At 38.1% G+C, this 23,162-nt stretch overlaps 1 protein-coding gene across 1 annotated transcript in view; it reads left to right on the forward strand.

Moving 5' to 3' along the window:
- Nucleotides 1–23,162, forward strand: part of LRP2 (LDL receptor related protein 2) — a 118,996-nt gene that overhangs the window by 90,149 nt on the left and 5,685 nt on the right. Inside the window, exons 56-75 of the mRNA XM_065638288.1 lie at nucleotides 159–355; nucleotides 1,966–2,211; nucleotides 3,121–3,249; nucleotides 3,948–4,067; nucleotides 4,634–4,750; nucleotides 5,019–5,135; nucleotides 5,885–6,022; nucleotides 6,799–6,921; nucleotides 7,865–7,993; nucleotides 9,936–10,067; nucleotides 11,045–11,176; nucleotides 13,294–13,437; nucleotides 14,268–14,433; nucleotides 15,899–16,027; nucleotides 16,567–16,787; nucleotides 17,225–17,404; nucleotides 18,135–18,254; nucleotides 20,369–20,459; nucleotides 21,036–21,103; nucleotides 21,262–21,382. Of these exons, the coding sequence (XP_065494360.1) occupies nucleotides 159–355; nucleotides 1,966–2,211; nucleotides 3,121–3,249; nucleotides 3,948–4,067; nucleotides 4,634–4,750; nucleotides 5,019–5,135; nucleotides 5,885–6,022; nucleotides 6,799–6,921; nucleotides 7,865–7,993; nucleotides 9,936–10,067; nucleotides 11,045–11,176; nucleotides 13,294–13,437; nucleotides 14,268–14,433; nucleotides 15,899–16,027; nucleotides 16,567–16,787; nucleotides 17,225–17,404; nucleotides 18,135–18,254; nucleotides 20,369–20,459; nucleotides 21,036–21,103; nucleotides 21,262–21,382 (2,820 nt within the window). The remainder of the gene's footprint in view (nucleotides 1–158; nucleotides 356–1,965; nucleotides 2,212–3,120; nucleotides 3,250–3,947; nucleotides 4,068–4,633; nucleotides 4,751–5,018; nucleotides 5,136–5,884; nucleotides 6,023–6,798; nucleotides 6,922–7,864; nucleotides 7,994–9,935; nucleotides 10,068–11,044; nucleotides 11,177–13,293; nucleotides 13,438–14,267; nucleotides 14,434–15,898; nucleotides 16,028–16,566; nucleotides 16,788–17,224; nucleotides 17,405–18,134; nucleotides 18,255–20,368; nucleotides 20,460–21,035; nucleotides 21,104–21,261; nucleotides 21,383–23,162) is intronic.

Raw genomic sequence — 23,162 nt, forward strand, 5'->3', positions numbered from 1 at the left:
TTGTTAGCATTTGACATATGAGACAAGAGACATGGAATTCAAGATGTCTTAGAAGTTTCAAGAAATAACACTGAGACTGTCTTTTGTTCTCTGAAAGGATGGTTGTATATCTGAAGAGACATATCCTCAACAAACAAAGCACCCTTTTCTCTTTTTAGGTGTATTCCTATCTGGTGGAAATGTGATGGGCAGAGGGACTGTCGAGATGGTTCTGATGAGCCCCCTACCTGTCCGCACCGATACTGTCCTGTTGGGCAGTTCCAGTGTAATGATGGCAACTGCACAAGTCCACATTTCTTGTGCAATACCCAGCCAAATTGCTATGACAGATCAGATGAAGATCCTGTACTTTGTGGTATGTTACAACTAATAAATTTAAGTGTTTTGCCAGTGCAAGACGTGTAAACTATATATACATTTCAGAGTAATTACCCCTTTTTTACAGACTAATGGTGATGTAGACAGAGGCAGTCTTTTCTAGTCTTGCACCTGCTAGAGCAATTCACCTCAGTGCAAAAGCAGGCTAAAGGAGAGCAAAGAAGTACTATATCAAAACAGAAACATTTTCTATACCTTTGAGACAGATTTGCACTGATGTAAATTACACTCTGAGGTATAAAATACTAGAAGCAGGACCCAATTTGTTTTGTGTGAGTAAAGCTATGGTGAGTACAAAGAATTTAAGTCTTCTTAATGCCCAGGTCAGTCTACCAGCTATGCTCATTTTCCCTGTATTCCAGAGCTTTGCATGATGCGACAAAATTATTTCACCCTTTGCATTGCACAAAATCCAGGGCATGTGGGAAGATTTGTTTTGGAGAGCTGTTTGTGCTGGCAGTATTTTAGGAATGTAGTCTAATTGTGCTTGTGGAATAATGTTACTTTTTAAAAAACCTGTCACATTTCACATACTTATGTCTAATTAAAAACCCCACATCCTTAGTTCCCTTTTTAAAAATAATGTAGTTCTGGCAGTTGCAAGCTGAGTAATATAGAGGGGAGGTGGGGATGGCGGGGGGAAGGCAATGTGCTGGTATAATTTATAGTTTCATTGCCTTCCATTAGCAAGGTATTTCTAACAATGACAGAATTAAATGAAATGTCAGTTTTACCTGCGTTTCAAATAGCTGGGCTCTTAAGTGTGGCACCGGGGAATGTTAAATAAGTAGAAATGTGGCAGCTGCGTAATCCGTCACAAGTTTTAACATACCAGGAGTAATAGAAGTCAGTTTAGGTCTATGTAATTCCTTCTGCTCATCATCTTCTGCATGAGAATAGAATCCTTTAGTCTAGAAAATGTATGGAAATTTTAATATACTGTTTCCTCTTCAACAGTTCGGCAGCATATGTAAAAAAGTAGTAGAGCAGTGTCCAGTGAGACATATAAAGTCTGGAAGCAGAGATCAGTCATGACTCCTATTTTCATAGACCTTCAGGTCTCCTCCAGTTTGCCAGCACGGCTTACATCCATTTCCAGTGTTCTGCTCTTTGGGAACAGAAGCTGTGCGTGTACAGGTTGTGGAGCTGATATTCGCATGGTCTTCTGCTAAGTTTTCTGACATGTTGCTTCATAGAGGAACAGGCTCACCAGGCAGCGTACATCTAAGTTGGTAGCATGGCCAGAGCCACAATGTCACTTAGCTCTTCTGCGAAGTGACTGGGAGCCCCTGTCTCGGTCATGTTTGGATGCTGGGTTATTCCCCTCTGTTTTAGGACAAGATAGTATCTGTGTTGCTCCTAGAAAAATGTAAAGCCCTAGCGAGCTTGTTGAAGATGCCTTTGGGAAATATGCCATGTAACGTCAGAAATCTGTACCTTAACTGGGCAAGTAAATGTGACGTTTTAAATTTTTACTGATTTCTTTTTAACTTTTGGTGTAGACATGATAACAGCTCGATTGACATAGCAGCAGCAGACTATTCCTGTATGTTTCTATATCCTAACAGCCAATTTGTATTCTTTCAGCTAATCACCAGTGTGAAACTCATCAGTGGCAGTGTGCCAATAAACGATGTATCCCAGAAGCCTGGCAGTGTGATAGAGAGGATGACTGTGGTGACAACTCAGATGAAGATAGTACTCACTGTGCCAGCAGAACCTGTCCCCCAGGCCAATTTAAATGTGACAATGGCCGCTGCATCCCACAGTCCTGGAAGTGTGATGTGGATGATGATTGTGGGGATAACTCTGACGAGCCATTCCACGAATGCAGTAAGCACACAGCTATAGTAAGCCTGCCTACATTATAGTGCACCAAAAGCAAAGCAAACTGCATTATTTAATTTTCCTGAAGTTGAAAATTTATTGGAAAGGAGTATGTTTGGCAAGCTAGTTGCGATCATGTAGTAAAGAGTGTTAGAAAACGTAGAGGCTATGTGATAATTTACTAGTTAGTTATTCTTGAAGGGGGTAAAGCTTATTTTTGCTCGCCAGTTTATCATGAGCTGGCAGCATCTCACTCTGCTTTGCTTGAGGCTAGTAGTATCCTTTGCTTGGCCCCTAGCAAAACTCTGTGAAAAGGATATATGCTGAGCTATTGCCTGTGTGGAAGCAGTGAATGCCGGTTCACCAATTTTTACCTTGTTCCACTTTGCAGTATGACATCTGTCATATTTTTTAGAAAAAACAAGTTTCATTTCTTAAAGCTGAAGTTTCTCATGATGATAAGCACATGATTTGGAAACAAATGCTTACAAGGAGAGCAAGTGCAGGGCACTTGTTTACCAGCAGGATTTTCCTGTGTGCTCCGGTATGTCTCTTTGAGTTGTCTGGCCATCCGGAAGAACTTGTGACTAAATTTTGCTATCTGAGGACAAGCTGCCTCCTCTGGCTTCCATGTTTGGGGCTTCTGTTCCCCCTGATACCAGCTCTAAATACCTAAGGGAAAAACACACTGAATGTCATTGGACCCTGTCATGGGTTTGTAGCATATGCAGAATACAAGCAGCATAGGTTGGAAAAGATAGTAAAATCAGATACATTTAACACTTTCTCTTTTACAACACTGAAGTTAGCAGATAGCTATTTTTAGTAGAAATAATTGACAATAAAAAAGGCAAAGTTTTAAGGACAGTTTAACGGCTAAGTAACACAACTAACTTTGACAACTGCCTTTTTCAGTGGGCCCTGCCTATCGGTGCGACAATCACACAGAATTCAGCTGTAGAACCAACTACCGTTGCATACCGTTGTGGGCAGTGTGCAATGGGAATGACGACTGCAGAGACAACAGTGATGAACAAGGCTGTGGTATGTTTGGAGAAAAGGTCATTTCAACATAACTTTGTACCTAAAATATTTCTCAATTTGCAAACACCTTCATTTTCTGAAAGTCTTCAGTAATGATGTACCTGGGCGTATTTTTTTAATATCAATTCATTACCCTGATAGTAATTTCTCCTCAGGAAAAACTCTATGTGCAGCTCACTTGTTTATGAGCTCTGAAGATCAGGATTTTATTACTTTGGCTGGTATGTCATAAAAAGAAACAGGAAATGCTTTTACTTGAGCTGAAATATTTTAGACAACTAAAACTATCAATGTTTTCTAAACTAAACTTACTTCCTGTGCTGGTGAAACCATCAGTGTGTGAAGTATGATGGGGCTTTCCTAGACCCTTGCATTTGTGTTGAAACATCTCATATGCTTGTACACAAAGCTTAGAGGACATGGGATCACTACATCAGAACCAGAAAAGACTCAAATGTGTAACACACCATGAGGTCAAGATGCCCTCCTTTGACAGTCCTAAGTTTATCTCTTTGTGTTTCCATCTCAGTTCTATATAGTTATGAATATTTCAGCTGTTTCTTATTTGGTTCTCTATTACTTGGCCCAGTTTTTGGCACGAACATCTCAATCTACTTCCATTACGTTATGTGCATGCCATGTTATCCAAAGAGTATGCTAATGTGTGCTGTGTCATTGGCAAACTCTCTCCACTGCAGAGGAGATGACTTGCAGTCCTTATGGAGATTTCCGTTGTGACAATCATCGATGTATCCCACTGCGCTGGAAATGTGATGGAGATAACGACTGCGGAGATAACTCTGATGAGCACAACTGCAGTGAGTTCTTTTTTGGCTTTCATGATATAGTCCAGCTTTTGACTTAACTATCTCTCTTTCTTATGAGAATGGGGCAGACAGCTATCAACTGCAACCATTTTGTTGTTTTACTCTGTAGCCTATCTTTTCTTTGCTGGAATACCACAGTGATATCACAAGGAAGCATTTTGGATCCGTAAAACCACTGATAAATCCAGTCATCACAATAACACAAATTCCTGTTTTCCACTGAGAAGTGACATTTGAATTCTGCCCTGTGTGCAAATGTAGTATTACATAGTTCTTTAAACAATGAGAGTGGATTTTTTTTTTCTGATTTGGAATAAAAATGCCTGTATAATTATGTGGTGAAACAAAATCCACAATCAATTTTCTGTTTTCTATGTCAAGAGGGACATAGAATTTTAACATAGTTAAAGAGTATTGGAGGGAATGCTGGTTTATTTTTAAGGGTTATACCACACTATCTGCCTGTATTACTTTTGTCTGGTTTAATGAGACAGGTGTGGATGTTTAACTGTACATCTGGGGAACTTTTCATATTTGTGCATTCATTTTAAATGAAGGTCCTCGAGAATGCACAGAAAGTGAGTACCGTTGTGACAATTTGCGCTGCATTCCTTCCCGGTGGATCTGTGATCATGATGATGACTGTGAAGACAATTCAGATGAACGCGACTGTGGTGCGTATTGTTTGGATGCTACCTCTTAAATGTCCTCACTTTTGATTCTAATGTGATATTCTGCAAAATGATCTTTTATGGGAAGCATCTTTAATGGAGTAATGTTGACCAGATCACTTTAGTCATTCCACCAAAAGTAGAGGATACCATAGTTTTAATGGTCTGGGATTTTGCAGTCTTTTTTAGGATGTTGATCTCAAAAAGTAAACACTCTATCTGAATTTGAACAACAAGACATTTCAACACTTAATTCCGAATCTTTTTTCAGAGCTGAGGACCTGCCATCCAGGTTATTTCCAGTGTGACAGCGGCCACTGTGTTGCAGAGCGCTTCAGATGTGATGGAAATGCAGACTGCCGGGATTTCTCTGATGAAACAACTTGTCGTGAGTTTCAAGCTTTGCAATTGTTGCTCGTTGAGCTCACTTCCAGAAAGATTTGCACTTTTCTCTCTGAGTGTGAGGACTCCTTAGAGGTGCAGAATTCTGCAACACTCAGTGGTGTCAGTAAAAATTCAGGATAAGTATAATATTTTGAATCAACTTTTTAATATAATAATGGCTTTCCTATTTTTGGTTTCTCTTTGCTCTAGATTTTTTGTTTGTTTGTTTTTGGGGTTTTTTGTTTGTTTTGGTTTTTATGCGGTTGTTTGGTTTGGTTTGGATTTTTGTTTGTTAGAGTTTGTTGGTTGGTTGGTTTTTTTACAGCTTTTACAGAATGGGTTTTTTTTGCTGTATCAACATGAGTCCTTTTGGAATTAGATATATTAGGTACTTCTTCAGTCATTCACATGCCAGCGAGATTATTTACATTTTTTATTGAACTAGATTTGTCAGTAACAAATTCTAGTAGCATTTGTTAACTTCATGACAGTTCATTTTCAAAAGTTTCTGGGAGTGACTTATGTTGCTTCACTATTCATTCAAACCTGAATTAATTAGATTATAGCTACCAATAAGTCCTCAGTCGTTGCAGTCTGTTGTTACTGTAGATCTTTGCAGTGCCTCACACTGTATCTCTTAGTACGGAGAGAAGTATATTGAAAAAATAATATAAGGTGGGGCTGAATATTCATCAAGAAAATCTAAAATTTTCATTGTAAATGAAAATGTCATAATAATTTTCTTTTCTTCAGCAACACGGTATCCTAATGGTACATACTGTCCACCTATGCTGTTTGAATGTAAAAACCATGTCTGTATCCAGCCATACTGGAAATGTGATGGTGATAATGACTGTGGAGATGACTCTGATGAAGAACTTCACCTTTGCTGTAAGAGAGAAAAATTATATTATAATGAACAATATGCATAATCAAATCTCTAATTACAATAGAGAGAACAATTAGAAAATAAATTGTAAATATTTTCACTGGAGATTCTCATAGGCTTAATTCAGGATGAGTGCTTAGAATTTTGCAATTTCATATGCAAGTTCACATCGTCCTCTTATAGTATGTTTCTCACGCCTTTGCAGATGTTTGTATATTTAATTATAAAACTAGGGAGAAACATACCAGAGAAAGAAGGACACTATTTCGCACTTCCAGGTTGTTTATCTAGATTTAGAGCATCAGTTTGCAACTGAAGATTAATTCAGATAATGTATATTGTCAAAGGTGCTGAGCTTTTAAAGCTATCAGTGTAGTTGGGACGTCTTTGTAAATACGGTGGAGGAGTCCTGACTTTAGCTCTAGAAATGAGGTGTTGGAGGTACTACTTAAACAATTCTTGTCAGTTACGCAATATATAGCCACTTAAATACCATGTTGGTTTTTCAATCAGTTTGCTTCATAAACAAATATAGAAAACTCAGTGTTATATCTAGTCATAGGATATGCTTTTCACTAGTCTTCTGACAAAAAATGTGTAATGACCTAACATACAATCACCAACATGTGGAGAAAATATTCTTTTGGCTCTGAATGCCTTCACACCTTTTAAAATACAGGAAACATATAAACGTTACCAGATAAAAGTGATTGAGATAACTTATGACCGAATGGCATGTAGTATCTGAATGTGACTGACTTGCTCTCTGTGGTTTCAGTGGATATTGCTTGTGAATCTCCATTCCGTTTCCGATGTGAAAACAATCGCTGTATATATAGTCACGAGCTGTGCAACCAGGAGGACGACTGTGGAGATGGAAGTGATGAGAGAGAGGAACACTGTATGTTTACACAAAATTGAGCAGCAAATTCAGTAATTCTGATGTGCTTAATGTTTATTAATACCAAAGGACTATAGAAATGTCAAAATTAAACATAAATTATGCAAACTACAGCTCATTATGAAATAATTTGCACTGTGATTATTGGTACTACATATTTCCATCTCTCCATACAAGTTGCAAAAACAAGCAAACGTTTATCTGAAAAGAACAGAACGTGGTTCTCAAAATCGGATTTTATTTTATTATGAGCAGCAGCTAAATTGTGTCAACTAATTACGAACTCCACTTAAAATAAGAAAGAGTTGGCTATATAGTAAAATAAGAATGGGATGTATAGCTGGGACTTTTAAAATAAAGAAATGGATACTTCTGAATTTGTGGCACTGTTACGCACATACTAACAGTGTTGATATTTACGCCCAAATCCTGCAGAAGCTCTGTTAATATTTAATAGGTTTTTGCCCCAGATGTCTTATGTAGTTCTCATTGACTATGTTGATTTTTATATTATCAAGTTCAATAATATTTTTTGTTGCTTAATGATAATATTCGCTGGCTTTATTGTATAATATTCTTAAATATTGTACTATATTATAATTATTAATAGTTTACTAGTATCTCAATCTCTTGAATTCTGCAGTAGATATATGAAGTATATCATTAAAGGATATTAATGTATTTGTGTTATTAAAAAGAAAGTTCAATCAACTGTTAACAAGAAGAATTTACCTTCTGTCTTTCTCAAATGGAGAGGCTTCTTTCAGTTCATGAGGATGTGACTAGAAGACAGGTGGCCCAAGTTGTATTTTTAGCTTTACTACAGATTTCCAAAGTCACTCTAATCGTTATTTTACCGATTGCATCAGTGTGGAATAGTGCTGTCTATTGGGACTGCGTAGCTGAAACTGTGACAGAGGAGTGTTTGTCTTCTTGACTGTAGGTAGAGAACCAACTCCAAGACCTTGTACAACTGAAGAATTCAAGTGCAGTAATGGAAATTGCATTCCTCTCCATTATGTCTGTGACAATTATGACGACTGCGGAGACCATTTTGATGAAATTGGTTGCAGTAAGTAGCAATATCAATAGAATAAAATATTACAATGCTGTTGAAATAAAAATTTCTGAACCTGATAACAGTACATGTTTCTTTTTGAATAGCATACTAAGAAGTATTGATTTTTAATTAGCCTGTGCTAGGATTATCCAATTAGCCATGACAATATCTCCTGTTTTCTTTCTTTTGAGGAAACTCCTATGAAATTCAGTGCTCTGAACAGTCCTTTTTAGTCTTAGAGTATTTATGCATCACGAAAAAGGGTTTGATCTTGTTTCGAAATAGGTTGCATGATCGAGGCAAAAAGATCCAGATATTTCAATCATAATTGCAATAGGCCAACCTACGGAATTATTCATGGTCAGACTGTGAACTGATGTAGGTTGCTCTAGCCTTATTAGAAACAAAAGTGTGTTCAAATGCTGCTGTTGTCCTGTTTACAGACATGATCACAGAGTTCTCTGAGGACAGCCAGTCCTCGGGCTGAGGACCTTCTCAGATCCTCTGCACAACTTTTATTAACTATGCATTATAAATTCGCTAGCATCCGTTTAGATGCAAAAGCTTTGACTTAAACTTTGAGGCAGGAGACAGTATTCTCATGGAACCTGGGAAAAAAAAAATTCTAAATTTTTGTATCAATATATAGACAGCTGCAGAGTGATAATATGAGCATACAGTTGCAATTTCAATTTGTCAGGTTTTGATGGCTTTAAGTGAAAGTGTGCCAAATGATGCACTCGTGATTTACAATCCAGCATGCTTGCAAAATGCAAATAACTCAGAAGCCTCTAATGCAGTCCATTTTGAAGCAGCTGGTTTCTCTGTTTCACGTACCATCCCAATGGTCCTTAGGTAATATAAACTAATGCAATGAGTTGATGAAAATATAAAAGTATAAAAAGGATATGAAACTGCAAAACAGACGGCTTCTGGCAGTCAGTGTTCTGCTGTTTGGGGATAGATGTGAATGCAGATCAGATGGTAAAATTAGTAGCCTTCCCAACATCAAATACCTGGGTTATAGAGAAAATAGATTATTTGTGTGTGTGTGTACAGTGAATTTATGCTTCTACAGGTTGAGCTGTTTAAACTTAATTTAATCAGCACTGGGATGTATATGTATAAAGGAGATAATCAGCTTAATGTAACGTCATTGCCATCCGTCTGTATCTTTTTCTCATGCTCTGTCAATGAACATATTTAGCTTTTCTACTTATATAACAGATTTGACTTTGAAAGTACTTTGTGTGTATGTAGAGTATGTCAGAATCAACAGAATTCTATGTGTGCTTTACAGAACGATATAATTTTCATTACCTGTTACAGAGCATCTATTATCCCCGACTTGTGTTGTCCATTATAGGCCTGTTTTAAAGGGCAGTTCATTCTGCGCAGTGACCTGTGTTGCCTTCAGTAGGCTTTAGATTAGGTACAACGTGAACAAGCCATCATCGTCTCTCTAATTTCCAGATAGAAATAATGTAGGGCCTGTGTTATGCATGATAGCAATTGATAACATTTTTTGTTTAGCTGATAATAAAGGACTGGGTAAGAAGGAGGTAGGCTGGCACAGGCAGGAGTTGGAGTCAAGTCCTTAAATAGGTTCTGCAGTTGCTGCAGAGTGTTGGTAATGTAGGGTGCCATTTCTCTGAAGGAAAGTGAGCTTGGGTGGTTATGGCTCTTATCCTGACTCTGTTCACTTACTTCTAGAGGTTAAACTTCTTAGTTGACAGCTGTCTTGACCAGTGTTTACCATGCTCTTCTACTTAATTATGCATTAGAGAATAGATGTTCACATTAATTGAGATTCAGTTAGAAAAAAAGGAAAGAAAACTAACATGATCTACTTGAAAACCATTTTCAATGATAATAATGATCAAAATTATGGCACCTACCTCCCCCTAATAATTTTATTTGTTGGTTATAATTGTAAAAATTACTATTTTTTCAGATCCTGGAACAGAGCGAACTTGTGCAGAAAATATCTGTGAACATAACTGTACCAACCTGAATGAAGGAGGCTTTATCTGTTCCTGTAGGCCAGGGTACAAGGCCAGTGAAACTAACCGAAACTCCTGTGATGGTATTTGCAATGTTCTAAATATCTTCTTACTGATAAGTGTTCAGTGACCTGTCACTTCATCATTCTAATGTGACTAACAGGATTTTTATACATTTAGCAGATGCTTCCTGAAAAGTTTTGCTGCTGAATTGTGTTTTCCAACATGTAGGCCTCATTCAACAAAGAACTGGCTCCACAGTTCAGACTCGGTTTTAAGCTTTTGGTGGCTGTAGGTGTATGTTTTTGCTTTACTGTATATAGGTTTTGTCATGTCTTTGCAATCTGAGGGACAGAAATTTGCTGGATTTTTTTTTTCCTTACTGAAAGATAACTTACTGAAGGTCATGCTCTCCTTCTGTTCTGCTCCAGAACAGACCTCCAGTAAAGGTCTGTTGTGCCATATTTTTGCCGTGGTTATGTGCAGATATATTATGGTGACGAGTTTGCCCAAAGGTCATTGTTTGTGGTCATGCAATACGGTACCTTCACAGTTACCGTTTCAGTATGTTTTGATGAGAACACTTGTGTTTGTTGCTCCCAGCTCTTGAAGACAATTTGTATAGTTTTATTAAACACGATCCAAGGCACACCCTTCCCATTCCTTCCTGCTGATACTGTTTCTGAGGACTAGGTCTCTCTGCTTCAGCATTTCAAGATGGCTTTGCTCTTTCATCTCATTGTAGTCATGCCTCATCTTTTGTCTTTCCTTGGTGATTTAATACAAAAATGCATGATCAAAAATGTCTCTCTGAGAAGCAAGCTCATAAGCAGGAGCAATGCAGTTATTAGCAATCTGTAGTTAAGACATGTTAAACAGTAGATGAGTGATGAGGAGCTCTGTCAGATATCAGATGCTGATGTTAAAGATCATTTATTAGGTCACTGATCTTTTAGAGTATGTGGGAAAGGGACAAACCCACCACTTCATGGATTAAAGGTGACCCACGTGTGAAAGAAAGAGATTAAGGTCTAGATATCTTTTCTCTACTTATGTCTAGATATCAATGAGTGTGAGATCTTTGGAACATGCACACAGGACTGCAAGAATTCCAAAGGAAGCTACGAATGTTTCTGTGCAGATGGCTTCAGGTCTGTGGGTGATCAACAAGGGAAACAATGCGCAGCTAATGGTATGTTAACTGATACGCAGATTGCTACCTGTAAAGAGCAAGTGGAGTATAGCAAGTTAATGAATATAATAATCTCTTTTTTAGGAAGGAGATAATGAAAAACAAAGTTTATTCTGTAACATAATATTATTTGTGTATTCTACCCATTCCATAATCAGGAATAGAAGTGGTCATCTCTGCTTCCAATTGTAAACTTTGCAAAACAATATCTTGATTTGGATGCCTGCCTTCCCTTCTCCTGAAATTCTCTGCAAACAAAAACCTGCTTATCCTGTGGTTGTCATCAGAAATTAATGTTGCCTGTTCCTGAAGTTTAGGTTTTCTCAACAATATAATGCATCAGAAGAAGAGCACATTAAACTGGTACAAATCCAAGGCAGTTTGATGACAGATGGCCGTTCCTTGTTCATGGACTGATGCACACAAACAGAAGGACTTCGCCCGATGTTTAACATCAATCATTAGCTTCTTATCAGTGCAGTGACTGCAGTGTGTGACAGTTGTTGAATTGGTAGACAGCTGATTCAGAAAATAATAGTAATAGAATAGTAATAATAAAGAGCTGAGGAGAGTAGAAGAAAGTGGCAATGCAGCAGTATTATATAAAAGACAGAAACAATATCGTATTTAGAAAAGCACTTACACTTTAACAGCTTTAAGAGATACATGGTAGAAATGTGGTGTGACTATTGAAATAGTAAAATCTTCAGAACAGCATGCCTGTGACCAAAACTGTGTGCTGCTGGAGGTTTTGAAACCTAAAAAATATTTGTAATATGAGAAATGATACAAGAAAGCCAGGTCTCCAGTTTCCAGTCCAGGGGCCTAATTCAGCCAATATTTACTGTTAAGTATGAGACTGGACATACAAACAGGCATTTGCACCTGAGTTTCTGCCTAGCTGCTTCTTTATGTGCATGAGTCAGAAATCCAGTCCGTTGAAACGCTTCTTCATAGGCTTTATTCAAGAAGCATCTAGACACCCAAAGTTTTCAAGACTAAATGATAGAAGATAACATGATTGTAGCTAATAACATAATGAAGTTTGTTGTGCCTAAAGTTCTGCTTCTGTGTATGCTCAGAACTCTACCACCCTTCGCAGTACAAGCTCACATGACATGTGAATGAGGGCGTCCTTTGTCTGTGTCTGCTGCAAGCCTGGTCAGTAGGCATTTTCAGAACATCTGCAGAATATTGAGTCTCCTTTTTCCTGTAGTAGGAAATGCTGTCAGTTTCTACACTGAATTGTATGTTCATTAGGGAATAGAGTCACTTGCCTTATTCTCCCATAGTTGGGTGTGACTTAAAGGGAAAGGGTTATGTTCAAATAAACACTTAATAGTAGATTGAGGATTATTAATTGGAAAAGTCACTGATAAAGGAGATTTTCCTTTCCGAGGTGAATGCCTTGTCATTTCTGATTGGGTCTGTGAAAATGTTATTAGTGTAGGAGAACTTCTTTGGACGAAGGCCTAGGGTTGAAGTCCATGACTCCCAAGTGGACTTTGTCCTTAGCAAAAGGACTGAGCAATTAAATTTTCTCACCAGCAAAATGAACCAGATGGGACTGATACTCTCTGGTCATTAGAGTATTGAGACAAACCCCAAATTAACCTGAGGCTGAGTAGGAGAGCATTCATCTGAATATGGAGACATTAGGATTTAAAGACTTTCAGGTAGAAGAACTCAGGTTGTGGCTCAAGGTAGCAGCAATTTATTCGTACTTTCAAAATTTTTTCCCATGCTTTGGGATGGGGCGGTGAATTGCATAGTGTATACTGGCATCCTGGTTTTGAGATGTGAGGTGGTGATATGCCAACACTGTAATGTTTAAGAATTTTTGAGGAATTATTCCTTAATGATTACTACTGCAAAAAATCTATGGTGAAAGGGATAATACTATCCTCAGTGGCAAGTATTTTTAGAGTTTTTAATGAATTTTGCAAAGCAAAGAATTTTGAATAGCTCTGACATTTTAGAAGTGGCCCCGTATTCCTTCTGCTTCTTATTTGAACAGAACATGTGAAAACCCCAGTTTAGTTTTGACTAGAAGTGACTTCCATCAGTTTCTTCTAAAAGAGAAATACAGGGAAGTAAAATTCTTTATTGTTTCCCAGGTAGTCCTCCATTGTTGCTGCTGCCAGATAATGTGCGAATTCGAAGATACAATATCTCATCGGAACAGTACTCTGACTATATTGATAACCAGGAGCGCATCCAAGCTCTGGATTATGATTGGGACCCTGAGGGGATAGGCCTGAGTGAGTATGTGTAGAATGTTAATACTCAACCATGCAATGGTTGGCTTAAAAAGATGCATTTCTGCAGCGTAGATATTTAATTTATGCTGGAAATCAAATCAGATTAGATTAACTGTCCAGGTCTTGGTCGAATGTGACCCTCCCCTCTACTCATTCTTCAGCATCAGTGTGGTTCATTTTCAGGCTTTAATTTAGGGTAGCTAGGGTTTGTTCTGTTTTTCCCTTTGTTTTGGTGTGAGTTCAGCTGTGGAATTGTGGCTCTGTTTTTCCCTTTGTTTTGGTGTGAGTTCAGCTGTGGAATTGTGGCTCTTTAGGGTTATGCAGTAGCAAAGGATTACTATAAATGAACCACTTCCTTTTCTTATGCCTCTGCCAGTCTCCAAACTTGGTTCAAGTCTTGCAAGAACCAGTCCTTATACTAAGCAGGAGTGGCCAGTAGATCCCTGTATTAGCTTATGTCTTTGCCTCTTTATCAGCTTTCCTGCTTTTGCCCTTTTTACATGGCCACTGTCTTGGGCCATACTTGCTCCTTAGGGTAATGAGAGTCTAAATTACTCTAAAAATCTCATACAAAGGCTTCAAAGCTAAGACCTTCTGTTCTTGAAAAATGTGATACATATTTCTTGATAATCTAGATCAAGATGATTGTAGATGTGCATCTTACCTTAAAAATCTGCACATTAACAGAATGCAATTTAATTGAGCTGATGACTCCATGTTATTAATAAGTAAATGGGTCTGGTATCTTCACATAAGAGCCTCAGAAAGATTAGAATTTTCCAAAAATATGGAATGGACATTAAAAATTATATTTATCGTAATTTTTGAAGGTGTTGTGTACTTCAGCATTCTGGGACAGGGTTCTGAGTTTGGAGCCATCAAACGTGCTTATCTGCCCACATTTGACAGCAGTAGCAACAATCCAACAAAGGAAGTTGACTTGAATCTCAAATACATAGTGAATCCTGATGGGTTGGCTGTTGACTGGGTTGGAAGGTAAGTGCACTGAAAAGCACTTAGATTATATATTTAAGCTGAAGAAGAAGAGCAGTTTTATCGCTCCTGCTAGAAATTTACTTGCTGACAGTCTATTGTTTAGTTCCTTTGAGATGTAGGCAGTCCATACAGCCTTGATGTATTTGAAGGCCACTTATATTGGATAGAAAAGGGAAAGACTTATTCCAGTCTGAGGCCTGATATGTAGTTTTCATTATCTAGACTCTGTGTTAGGTGATGTATGCTGTTAGGTGTTGTGTCCTATGAAATACTTACAGAGTTGCTCATGCACTATGTCACCCTGATTTCTAGAGCAGGATAAAGCCACTCTGGTTGGCTGAAGTGATTCACTAGCCTTGAAAAATTGTGCCAGTCATGACGGAAAAAATAAGTGGAAAATTATATCTTTCCTTCCAGCAGTTTTAAGTATGAGATAGATGTCCTAAGGTCTGGGCTAGGCTTCAGTTTTCAGGTTCTTTTGCTGTTTGCTTTGTGAACTATAGGCCACTCAAAAAACCAAATGTCTCTGAGGGCAGAAGGGAGTGTCAGAATTTCTGTTCACAAATCTATATGGTCATGAGACCAAGGATAAAGAATATTTATCACCAGCATCCTTGTGAGGCTAGCATCTTCAGCACTTCAAACATGGTGTTACACTGATTCCAGGACAATGTTGAAACGTATTTAAAAAAAACATATTTGAGTGTCTGCACATTATATAACTGATACATGATTTGAGACAGTTCTTCTGCCCATCTGCAAAATAGGAATTGCAGTATTTTCTCACATTTTCAAACCAATTATGCAATAATTTTTTCCATCAGAAGGCACTGTGTGTTTAGTGAGTGCATAATAATAAGTATGTTTATTATCTAAGGTGAAAAAAATAATAAAGCCATGATGATAAAGATGGGCAAAATTCAAGGAAGACTGGACTGAGTGCCCTGTTTGTAACGACTAAAAGCATTTATATCTGATGTGGTAACAATTTATTCATTAACATCTCTGTCAGGAAACAAAAATCTAGAGAGGATTAATAAGCTGGATACCTTCAGAGTTGCTGTATAAATTACATGGTAAATAAATTTTTATTCGTAATGAACCTTATAATCTCTTGGAAAACCGAATCTTTGAAGATGCTCATTAGCCACCTCTGGTGCTTAAAGTAACAATGGAAGTCCTCAGTAGACCTTCAATGAAGTTTATTTGACAAGGAACAGAGGCAGCTGCAGAAGCTTTGTCAGAGGAGAAAACTAGTGGGCCGATAGATCACATTTTCTAAGCTCACTTATTTAGAGTCTTTATGTTCCAGAATGAAAAAGTTCAGATATAATCAATTAAGCTTCATTACATTAATTTTTTGGGGGTTTGATATACCTTTTCTTTTTTTTTTTTTCCTTTTTTTATTCCTCTCCCAAGTTTAAACTATTTACTTTTGGAATGTTTTGTGTTTTTTGTAATTCAGGCATCTTTACTGGACTGATGCTGGGACTAATCGCATAGAGGTGGCAAAATTAGATGGACGGTACAGAAAATGGCTTGTCTTTTCTCTACTGGATCAGCCAGCAGCTATTGCTGTCAATCCAAAACGTGGGTAAGTGCTACAGGACTTCGCAGAATTATTTTCAATGCTATTCAACACCAAAAACTCCTGCAATGGTAAACTTTAAAGGAAAGACTAAGGGAGTGCTTTCTGGAGTTTCCATTTACTAATGTTAGGAAATTTGTGTGTACGTGGAAAAATAATATTTTAGGATTAAATTTCTTATGTGTGCTTGTGTTGGTGACAACAACAGGTAGGTCAAAGAAAAATCTCCTTTCTACCATCCTGTCTGCCCACCAAATTTCCCTGTTACTACTGAAACAGGGAAATTGATAGGAATATCTCTTTACCAGCTCCAAGCAATACAGACACAGCCTCCTTCACAGTGGCGGGCAATGTAAATGCACTGGTACGTTCAACAGCTGTGCTTGCTACATCTTGTATGGATCATCAGATGTCCGGTTCACATCTGCAAAACATAGGTTACTGAACAGCATTATGTTCACAACTGACCTTTTCCGTGAAACTCCAAAGGATAATCATGGTGACCAAATGCTGAACTATATTAAATTCTGGTTCTGTCGTTTCAGGCTCATGTATTGGACTGACTGGGGAAGGCAGCCAAAGATTGAATGTGCCTGGATGGATGGACAACAAAGACAAACTCTGGTCTCTGAAGACCTTGGCTGGCCAACAGGACTTTCTATTGATTATTTGAACAATGATAGGATCTATTGGAGTGATTCTAAAGAAAATATTATTGAATCCATGAGGCCTGATGGGACAGACAGAACTGTTGTATCACATGGAGGTAAGAACTTATTATGCATTAATATAATAGTAACCAAGATGTATGCTAACAAGCGGTTGGGCTTCACAAGTGAGGCTAGACTTAGGAACTTCTCAAAGAGTAAGTCTTGGTAGTGTTTTCTCCTCCTTTGTACAGGGATAAATGGCACGTCAGGTTCAGAGCTCATGGTGCCCAGTCACCAGTTTCCCTGAGGGTCATTTACATCACCCAGATAGGGCACAATGTGGAAAATTCGATTCTTGCTTTTTTAATGTATGTTATTAAGCAGTCTGCAGGTTCAGTGGCATGAAGTGGTCAGGCACATGAGGGGTATATATAGCTGCAAATGTCTTAAAATGAAAGGCTTAGATTATATATTTAAGCTGAAGAAGAAGAGCAGTTATATCGCTCCTGCTAGAAATTTACTTGCTGACAGTCTATTGTTTGGTTCCTTTGAGAAGTAGGCAGTCCATACAGCCTTGACGTCTTTGAAGGCCATTTGTATTGGATAGCTAAAGAACGAGGGGAAGTCTGGAAGAAAGATAAATTTGGAAGTGGAGAAAAAGTGAAAGTGCTGACCGTAAATCCGTGGCTTACCCAAGTGCGCATCTACCACCAGCACAGATACAATCAGTCCGGTAGGTAATGAGCATCCTGGCAAACTGTTCCTTGCTGTGAGACTGAAGTTTGTTGATGTCTTCAAAGAGCTTAGTAATCTTCCCATAAAGCATCTATCAGTACGTGATAATACTCATTTCTGAAAACCTAAACATGGAATAGAGGCTGGCAAATATTTTCTGCATATCCAAAGTGAAACCAACAGTGGATTACCACACACTGCTCCTTAGAGTCTCTTAGTTCTGAGTTATGACCCTGTCCTCTCTCTTCTTCCAGTCCATCTTGGAGTTGCCATGGAAGTGGCAGTCATGATATGTATTTATCCTGGTAACATGCAAAGTGCTGACTGTTAATACTGCCTCCAAGGGGGATGCTTCAGCTATGACGTGTCCAGTGTAATCAAAGGAAAGGATGTGCAGAAGAACATCCAGCATAGCCCTCTTTAAAGGTGTTTTAGCTTTCAGAATCAGAAAGCTCCATGTTGTTTGGAGATGTTCAGTTTCTTTTTGGTGCTACACTGGCTCCTAAAGGTCATGATCTCTCCCTGAAGAACATAAGAAAAAGCAGAGAGAAAGTCTTTATATAAATGTGGAATTTGGATATCAGTTGTTTTAAGAAATGGATCTAGGCTTGTTCAGATTTTTGGTGTGTGATATTAATGAGATACACTACTGACTAGGGAATTCCACTGTGTTACCCCAGGAATATGCTGCATTGCTCCTTCAACTACCTTTATAACTTTTTTTTCAGTGCCTAATCCTTGTAAAGATGTCTGCAGCCACCTCTGCTTGCTGAGACCAGGAGGATACACCTGCGCTTGTCCTCAAGGGACTCGGTTCATAGAAGGCAGCAGCACAGAGTGTGATGCAGGTAGAACAATTTGTCATACTGGGAATGAAAGCAAGGGAAGCTTTTTTTTGGGAACACAAATACGTTACTGAATTAGAAATGTGAAGGGATGAGCTAGCTGATATAATAGGTCTTGGTAAGTCAGGACATCTGGCTTTTATTCTTAGCCATTACTGATTTGTGGTTACCTTGTGCATTTCATGTAATCTCTTTGCATATCATTTGTAAAATGGATATAGATATATCACTCCAAATAGTTCAAATTCATCATAGTTTCTGATCTCTGTTTTGAAATTCCAAAATATTTTCATTTTTTTCAAATGTGTTGATTTCAGAACTAGGTAATTTCTGACAAATTATGGCTTACAATTATGTTTGCAATTCTGTACAATGTATTGTTTGATCAGTATAATAGAAGGCAACATAAACTTGAAACAAACCTTACGGAACTTACAATGTGAACAGGGATAACGTCCAGGTAATCATCAAATGTTGGAAAGCCTTTTAAGCACTAAAATTTAGTGCTTGGTTGTTGCATTGCAGCAAAGCCCCCACAGTGCTTCCAGGAGCACCAGTAAAATACAGTTGCTCAGCCTTTCCTGAGAAGAAAGAGCATAGCACAGCAGGATTTCTATTTCTCTAGCTGAGAGTCTGCATTCTTGGCTTACAGTGATGTGGGTGGTAGCCAGATGTCCTTGTACTTGTCCTTGCAACAGCTTTCTACTAAATTATGCTTTACAACATCTGGCATCTTTTCTATGGTTAATCTTCTCTGAATTCTCTCCTTTTTGCATTAAGAGAGAAAATGTAATAATTTTTTACACTGCCTTACCTCTAAATTACATTTTCTTAATAATTGTTAATGCTCTTTCTATTGCTACATGCTGTGAGCTGCAGAAAGCAGAGCTAGTAATATGATACAATAGCGAATGGAAGTGTGCAATACGTGTTTAAATTAGGGTTCAATAACACTGTTGATTGCATTTGCTATTTGCTGTTTATTGCTCTGAGGACACTGCATTTGCTATTCTGTGCTGAAACTGATGTACAACAAATATCCAGGAATTAAGAAAACTGAAAACTGTGCTTGACCTTCTTGTGAGGAAAAGGAGACAGCAAATAAGATATAGCATACTGTCTCCATTTTTGAACTTCAGTTTTTACCTTGACTTTAAGCAAAATTTTTAGCCAGTGAACTGTGACTGCCATAATTGACATACAGGCCAAACACAGCTTTTGTATATACATTTGGTTGATTTGGTCCTTTCCCCATATTGCAGCTACTGAGAAACACAGCCTGTAAGATCTCTGCATTTCCCTTTTTTGTATCGCATTTACTTGAAGGGAGTTTTACCTGTAACAGACATTTTAACAACAGACTTCCTCTGCCTATGGCTGAAAAAAAAATGACAAAAGTATTATGATATAACTTATTAGTGTATGACACGCTGTCAAAATCCATCCTTAATTTATAGCCTATAATGATCTCTAAGATCCAGAGCTTCTGTGATGTGATCTACACTCAGGGCTCCTGGAGAGCAGCTGCGAGGCTGGCACGATGCAGAACAGGCTCCTGCGCTGCCTGGTGCCCGGCTGCCAGCCTGTGCTCTGTGCTGACAGAACACTCTGAGGACTTCTCTTGTTCTCACTGTCAGGATGTATGAGAGTTTAGAGGGCCCTCCTGTTTGCGCATTTCCATCCGCTGCTTTTCTTCGCTAGTGAATGCATCACAGTTTGGCCTCCTCAGTGCAGCTTCCAGCTGGTTGGATGGAAGAGCCTGGGCAAAGGAGATGAAGTGTTGCTGCTTTCTGAATGGAGGGGTTTGAAGGGCGGTGGTGGGCTGCATTCCACAGGCAAAAGAAAGTGATGGGACATACAGCTTTTGTGTTGTCTCTGCCTGCTTTCCTGAGTAAGTTGTTATTTTCCAAGAACAGGTTTTACTTCAATTAAAATAAGCTAATTTGGCAGAAGAATAAATATAAGAGCAACAAATTGCTAATAAAAGCAAAGCTTCTGAAAAGTAGCCTGTGAGTTTGCATACAAAAGTTCTTTAGAGATAAATAAAATGGTCTATGGTATTATTTCTTTTGATGAAGATGTCTTCATAACACATATGTGGCTTTCAAATTTTGCAGCTATTGAATCCCCTCCCACAATGCCACCAGCATGCAGGTGCATGTATGGAGGAACATGCTATATAGATGAAAGTGGTCTTCCGAAATGCAAGTAAGTCAGTGTGTTGTTAGGGTAGTCCTGGGTCAGATTGTGATGATTTAGTATCACAGAACAATTAAACTCTTTGAAATGTGTTGGAAATGCTTCAGACGATGTCATGTATCTGCAGTAGCATATTTGTAACAACCACAGAAAAAGACATATACGCATAAAAATATCAGCAAATAAGCAATGCAAATGCATTAGTTTGGGGAAAAAAAACATGAAAAAACAGAAAGGCAAACTACTGAAGATTCTAGCAAAAGGCTATGCCAAAAAATTGTAACAATGGAGAAGTAATGCTCAGTAAATGTAACTTGGAACAGCCAGTAGATGCCACCAGTGCTCCGCTGAAACCAGATCTTTTGACTTCAGTGACTAGTTTTCTGACTCAGCACTTCCTATTCGCACTTTTAATTCTGTGAAGGTAGCAGATACATTATCTTTACAGTCAGTGAAATAAATAATTACTGAGCATGGAGTTAAAAATCTGTGTCATGTTGATAAACATTACAGAATGTAATAATAATGCTGATATCATAGACTTAATAAACGCCATTCAATCAGCTGTCCTTCTTATACTTACAGGTGTTCTTATGGCTACACTGGGAATTATTGTGAAATAGGATTGTCAAAGGGAGTCCCTCCTGGAACAAGTAAGCTTCAAGTATATGTTACACTTGATGCTTTGAGCTAAGGAATGTATAAACCTCACTATGATACTTGTTCAGGGTCAAGCTTATATTTCTCTGGGCTCTGTTTTACGCTAAACTGTGCTTGCTTGAATGTTTGCCTATTCTTCTGTCTTTCATAGCAGCAGTAGCAGTGTTGCTGACGCTCATACTAATCATAATAACTGGAGTATTAGCAGTTGGAGGCTTTTTTAACTACAGAAGAACAGGCTCCCTTTTACCAGCGCTTCCCAAACTGCCGAGGTATGTTTTGAGAGCTTTCATAGCTGGAATATCTGTGCACAGAAAATGTATGTTTGTTCCTAAATATTTCTGAAAAATCCCATTTGTTTGCCGTGTGCCCATTCTGCTGGAATATGGGAATTGCAGTGTCGCAGGAATTCCAGCGGATTTTTGATTCCAAGCAATATCGTATCTCATCATTATTTTGTAACAAAGGACTATTGTAAAACTCTTCTACATTGTAAATTAGCTTTTAAGTAATGAGCAAGATAGAAGACTGTTTACCAGAACCAGAGCAGGATATTCAGTTCAAAAAGATACGGAAGACCACAGTTAACATATGTAGTTTTTTTGTTGTTGTTTGTTTGTTTTGTAAAACTTTGTCAGAAGGTCATTCTGCCAAAGAGGTCTTTTTGACATTGGAAGGCTGAGCTCATCTGCAACACTGTATTCATCTGTTTAAAAATAATATGGGGCATGTGTAGCGAATTTCTTTCTATTTCCAGTGCCTGAGAAGTCTGGGATTTTTGTAGGTTCCTGCTCTCCTGGCAGCCATACTGTCCAGTGAAATATCATTCAAAAGTGTTTGATGTTTTAAATCAAAAGAAGATGAAGAAAAATATTTGTAATGATTTTAAATTACTTTTAAAAAAATGTCAGAACACGATGCTTTGAAATTTTTTTAGCCTTAAGCAAATTGTGTGTTTTTAAAGGCATAAAACTGCTTCTTCACAGTCTTTGCACCAGTTTCACAGTAGTAGCTCTTAAATCAGTGTAATTAAATCACTGTAATCAGTAATGTGGATGTAGTTACAACTGCTTCCTCACTGGAGGATTACACTGAACTAATTAAATTCATTTATGACTTTATGTAGTTAAATTGGGGCAAAATTTTTGCGCAGATCAATCCTGCAGACAAAGAGGTTGTAAGAGATCTCCAAGCCACTCACTGAAATTCCCTGTTTCTTACTTTCTCGAATGGAAATTTTCTGCATTGTCACATAGTGAAGAAGTAGAAATTTTAATGACTGACTCGAATTTTGCTGTTCAACAACACTTCTCATAAGTCATGAGGCCATGTGAAATGGAGATGTCAGTCTTTTGTCTGTAAGGCTTGATTCACGGTTTTCATTTCTGCCATAAATATGCCTTAGTGCTGCCATCACTCAGTCCTTCCTTAAACTGTTAACTCTTACCTTTACTGCAGAGTGAACTCAAGCTATAGCTTAGCTATTACCCTTGTCATGGAACTTGTCCATTTACAGGAATTATAGCTAAGATTTAAATTTTTTTAAATTGAATCAGCTGATGCCCACGGGGCCAACCGGTAAAGCGTGTGCACAACACACCAGCTGTAGGCAAGAGTTTTAGTACAAGCCATCTCCAATGAGGACACGCACATGGAAAGATTATTTGAGTGCTCTGTCTTCCTTCAAGTTAAGCAACTTTGATAAAATGAGCTCAATGGTTAACAGTGGATTTGTAGCTGTGTGGTTTTTGGGGAGCTGCATGCTCAGAGTTCTGTGCGGAAGGTGCTGTATTTGCCTGCTCACTACTGTCTTTCACTGCTCCTATTATTTTGAGCCTGACAGTGTTCTTTCAGCCCATTTCCAATATTTCTCATGCAAATCTAATGTGTGCTTGTGTAAGTCTATATGCAGATTGAACATTTGCTCATATGGAAACAGTACCCTGTGGGTATCTTCCTGATATGCGTGTATAAACATCTTTAGTATAGGTGTTGGAATTATATCCACAATGTATGCCATTTCAACTGCATTTTTAAAGAATCAGTTTCAAT

This window comes from Caloenas nicobarica, chromosome 6 (assembly GCF_036013445.1).
Source record: "Caloenas nicobarica isolate bCalNic1 chromosome 6, bCalNic1.hap1, whole genome shotgun sequence".
Classification (NCBI taxonomy): Eukaryota; Metazoa; Chordata; class Aves; order Columbiformes; family Columbidae; genus Caloenas; species Caloenas nicobarica.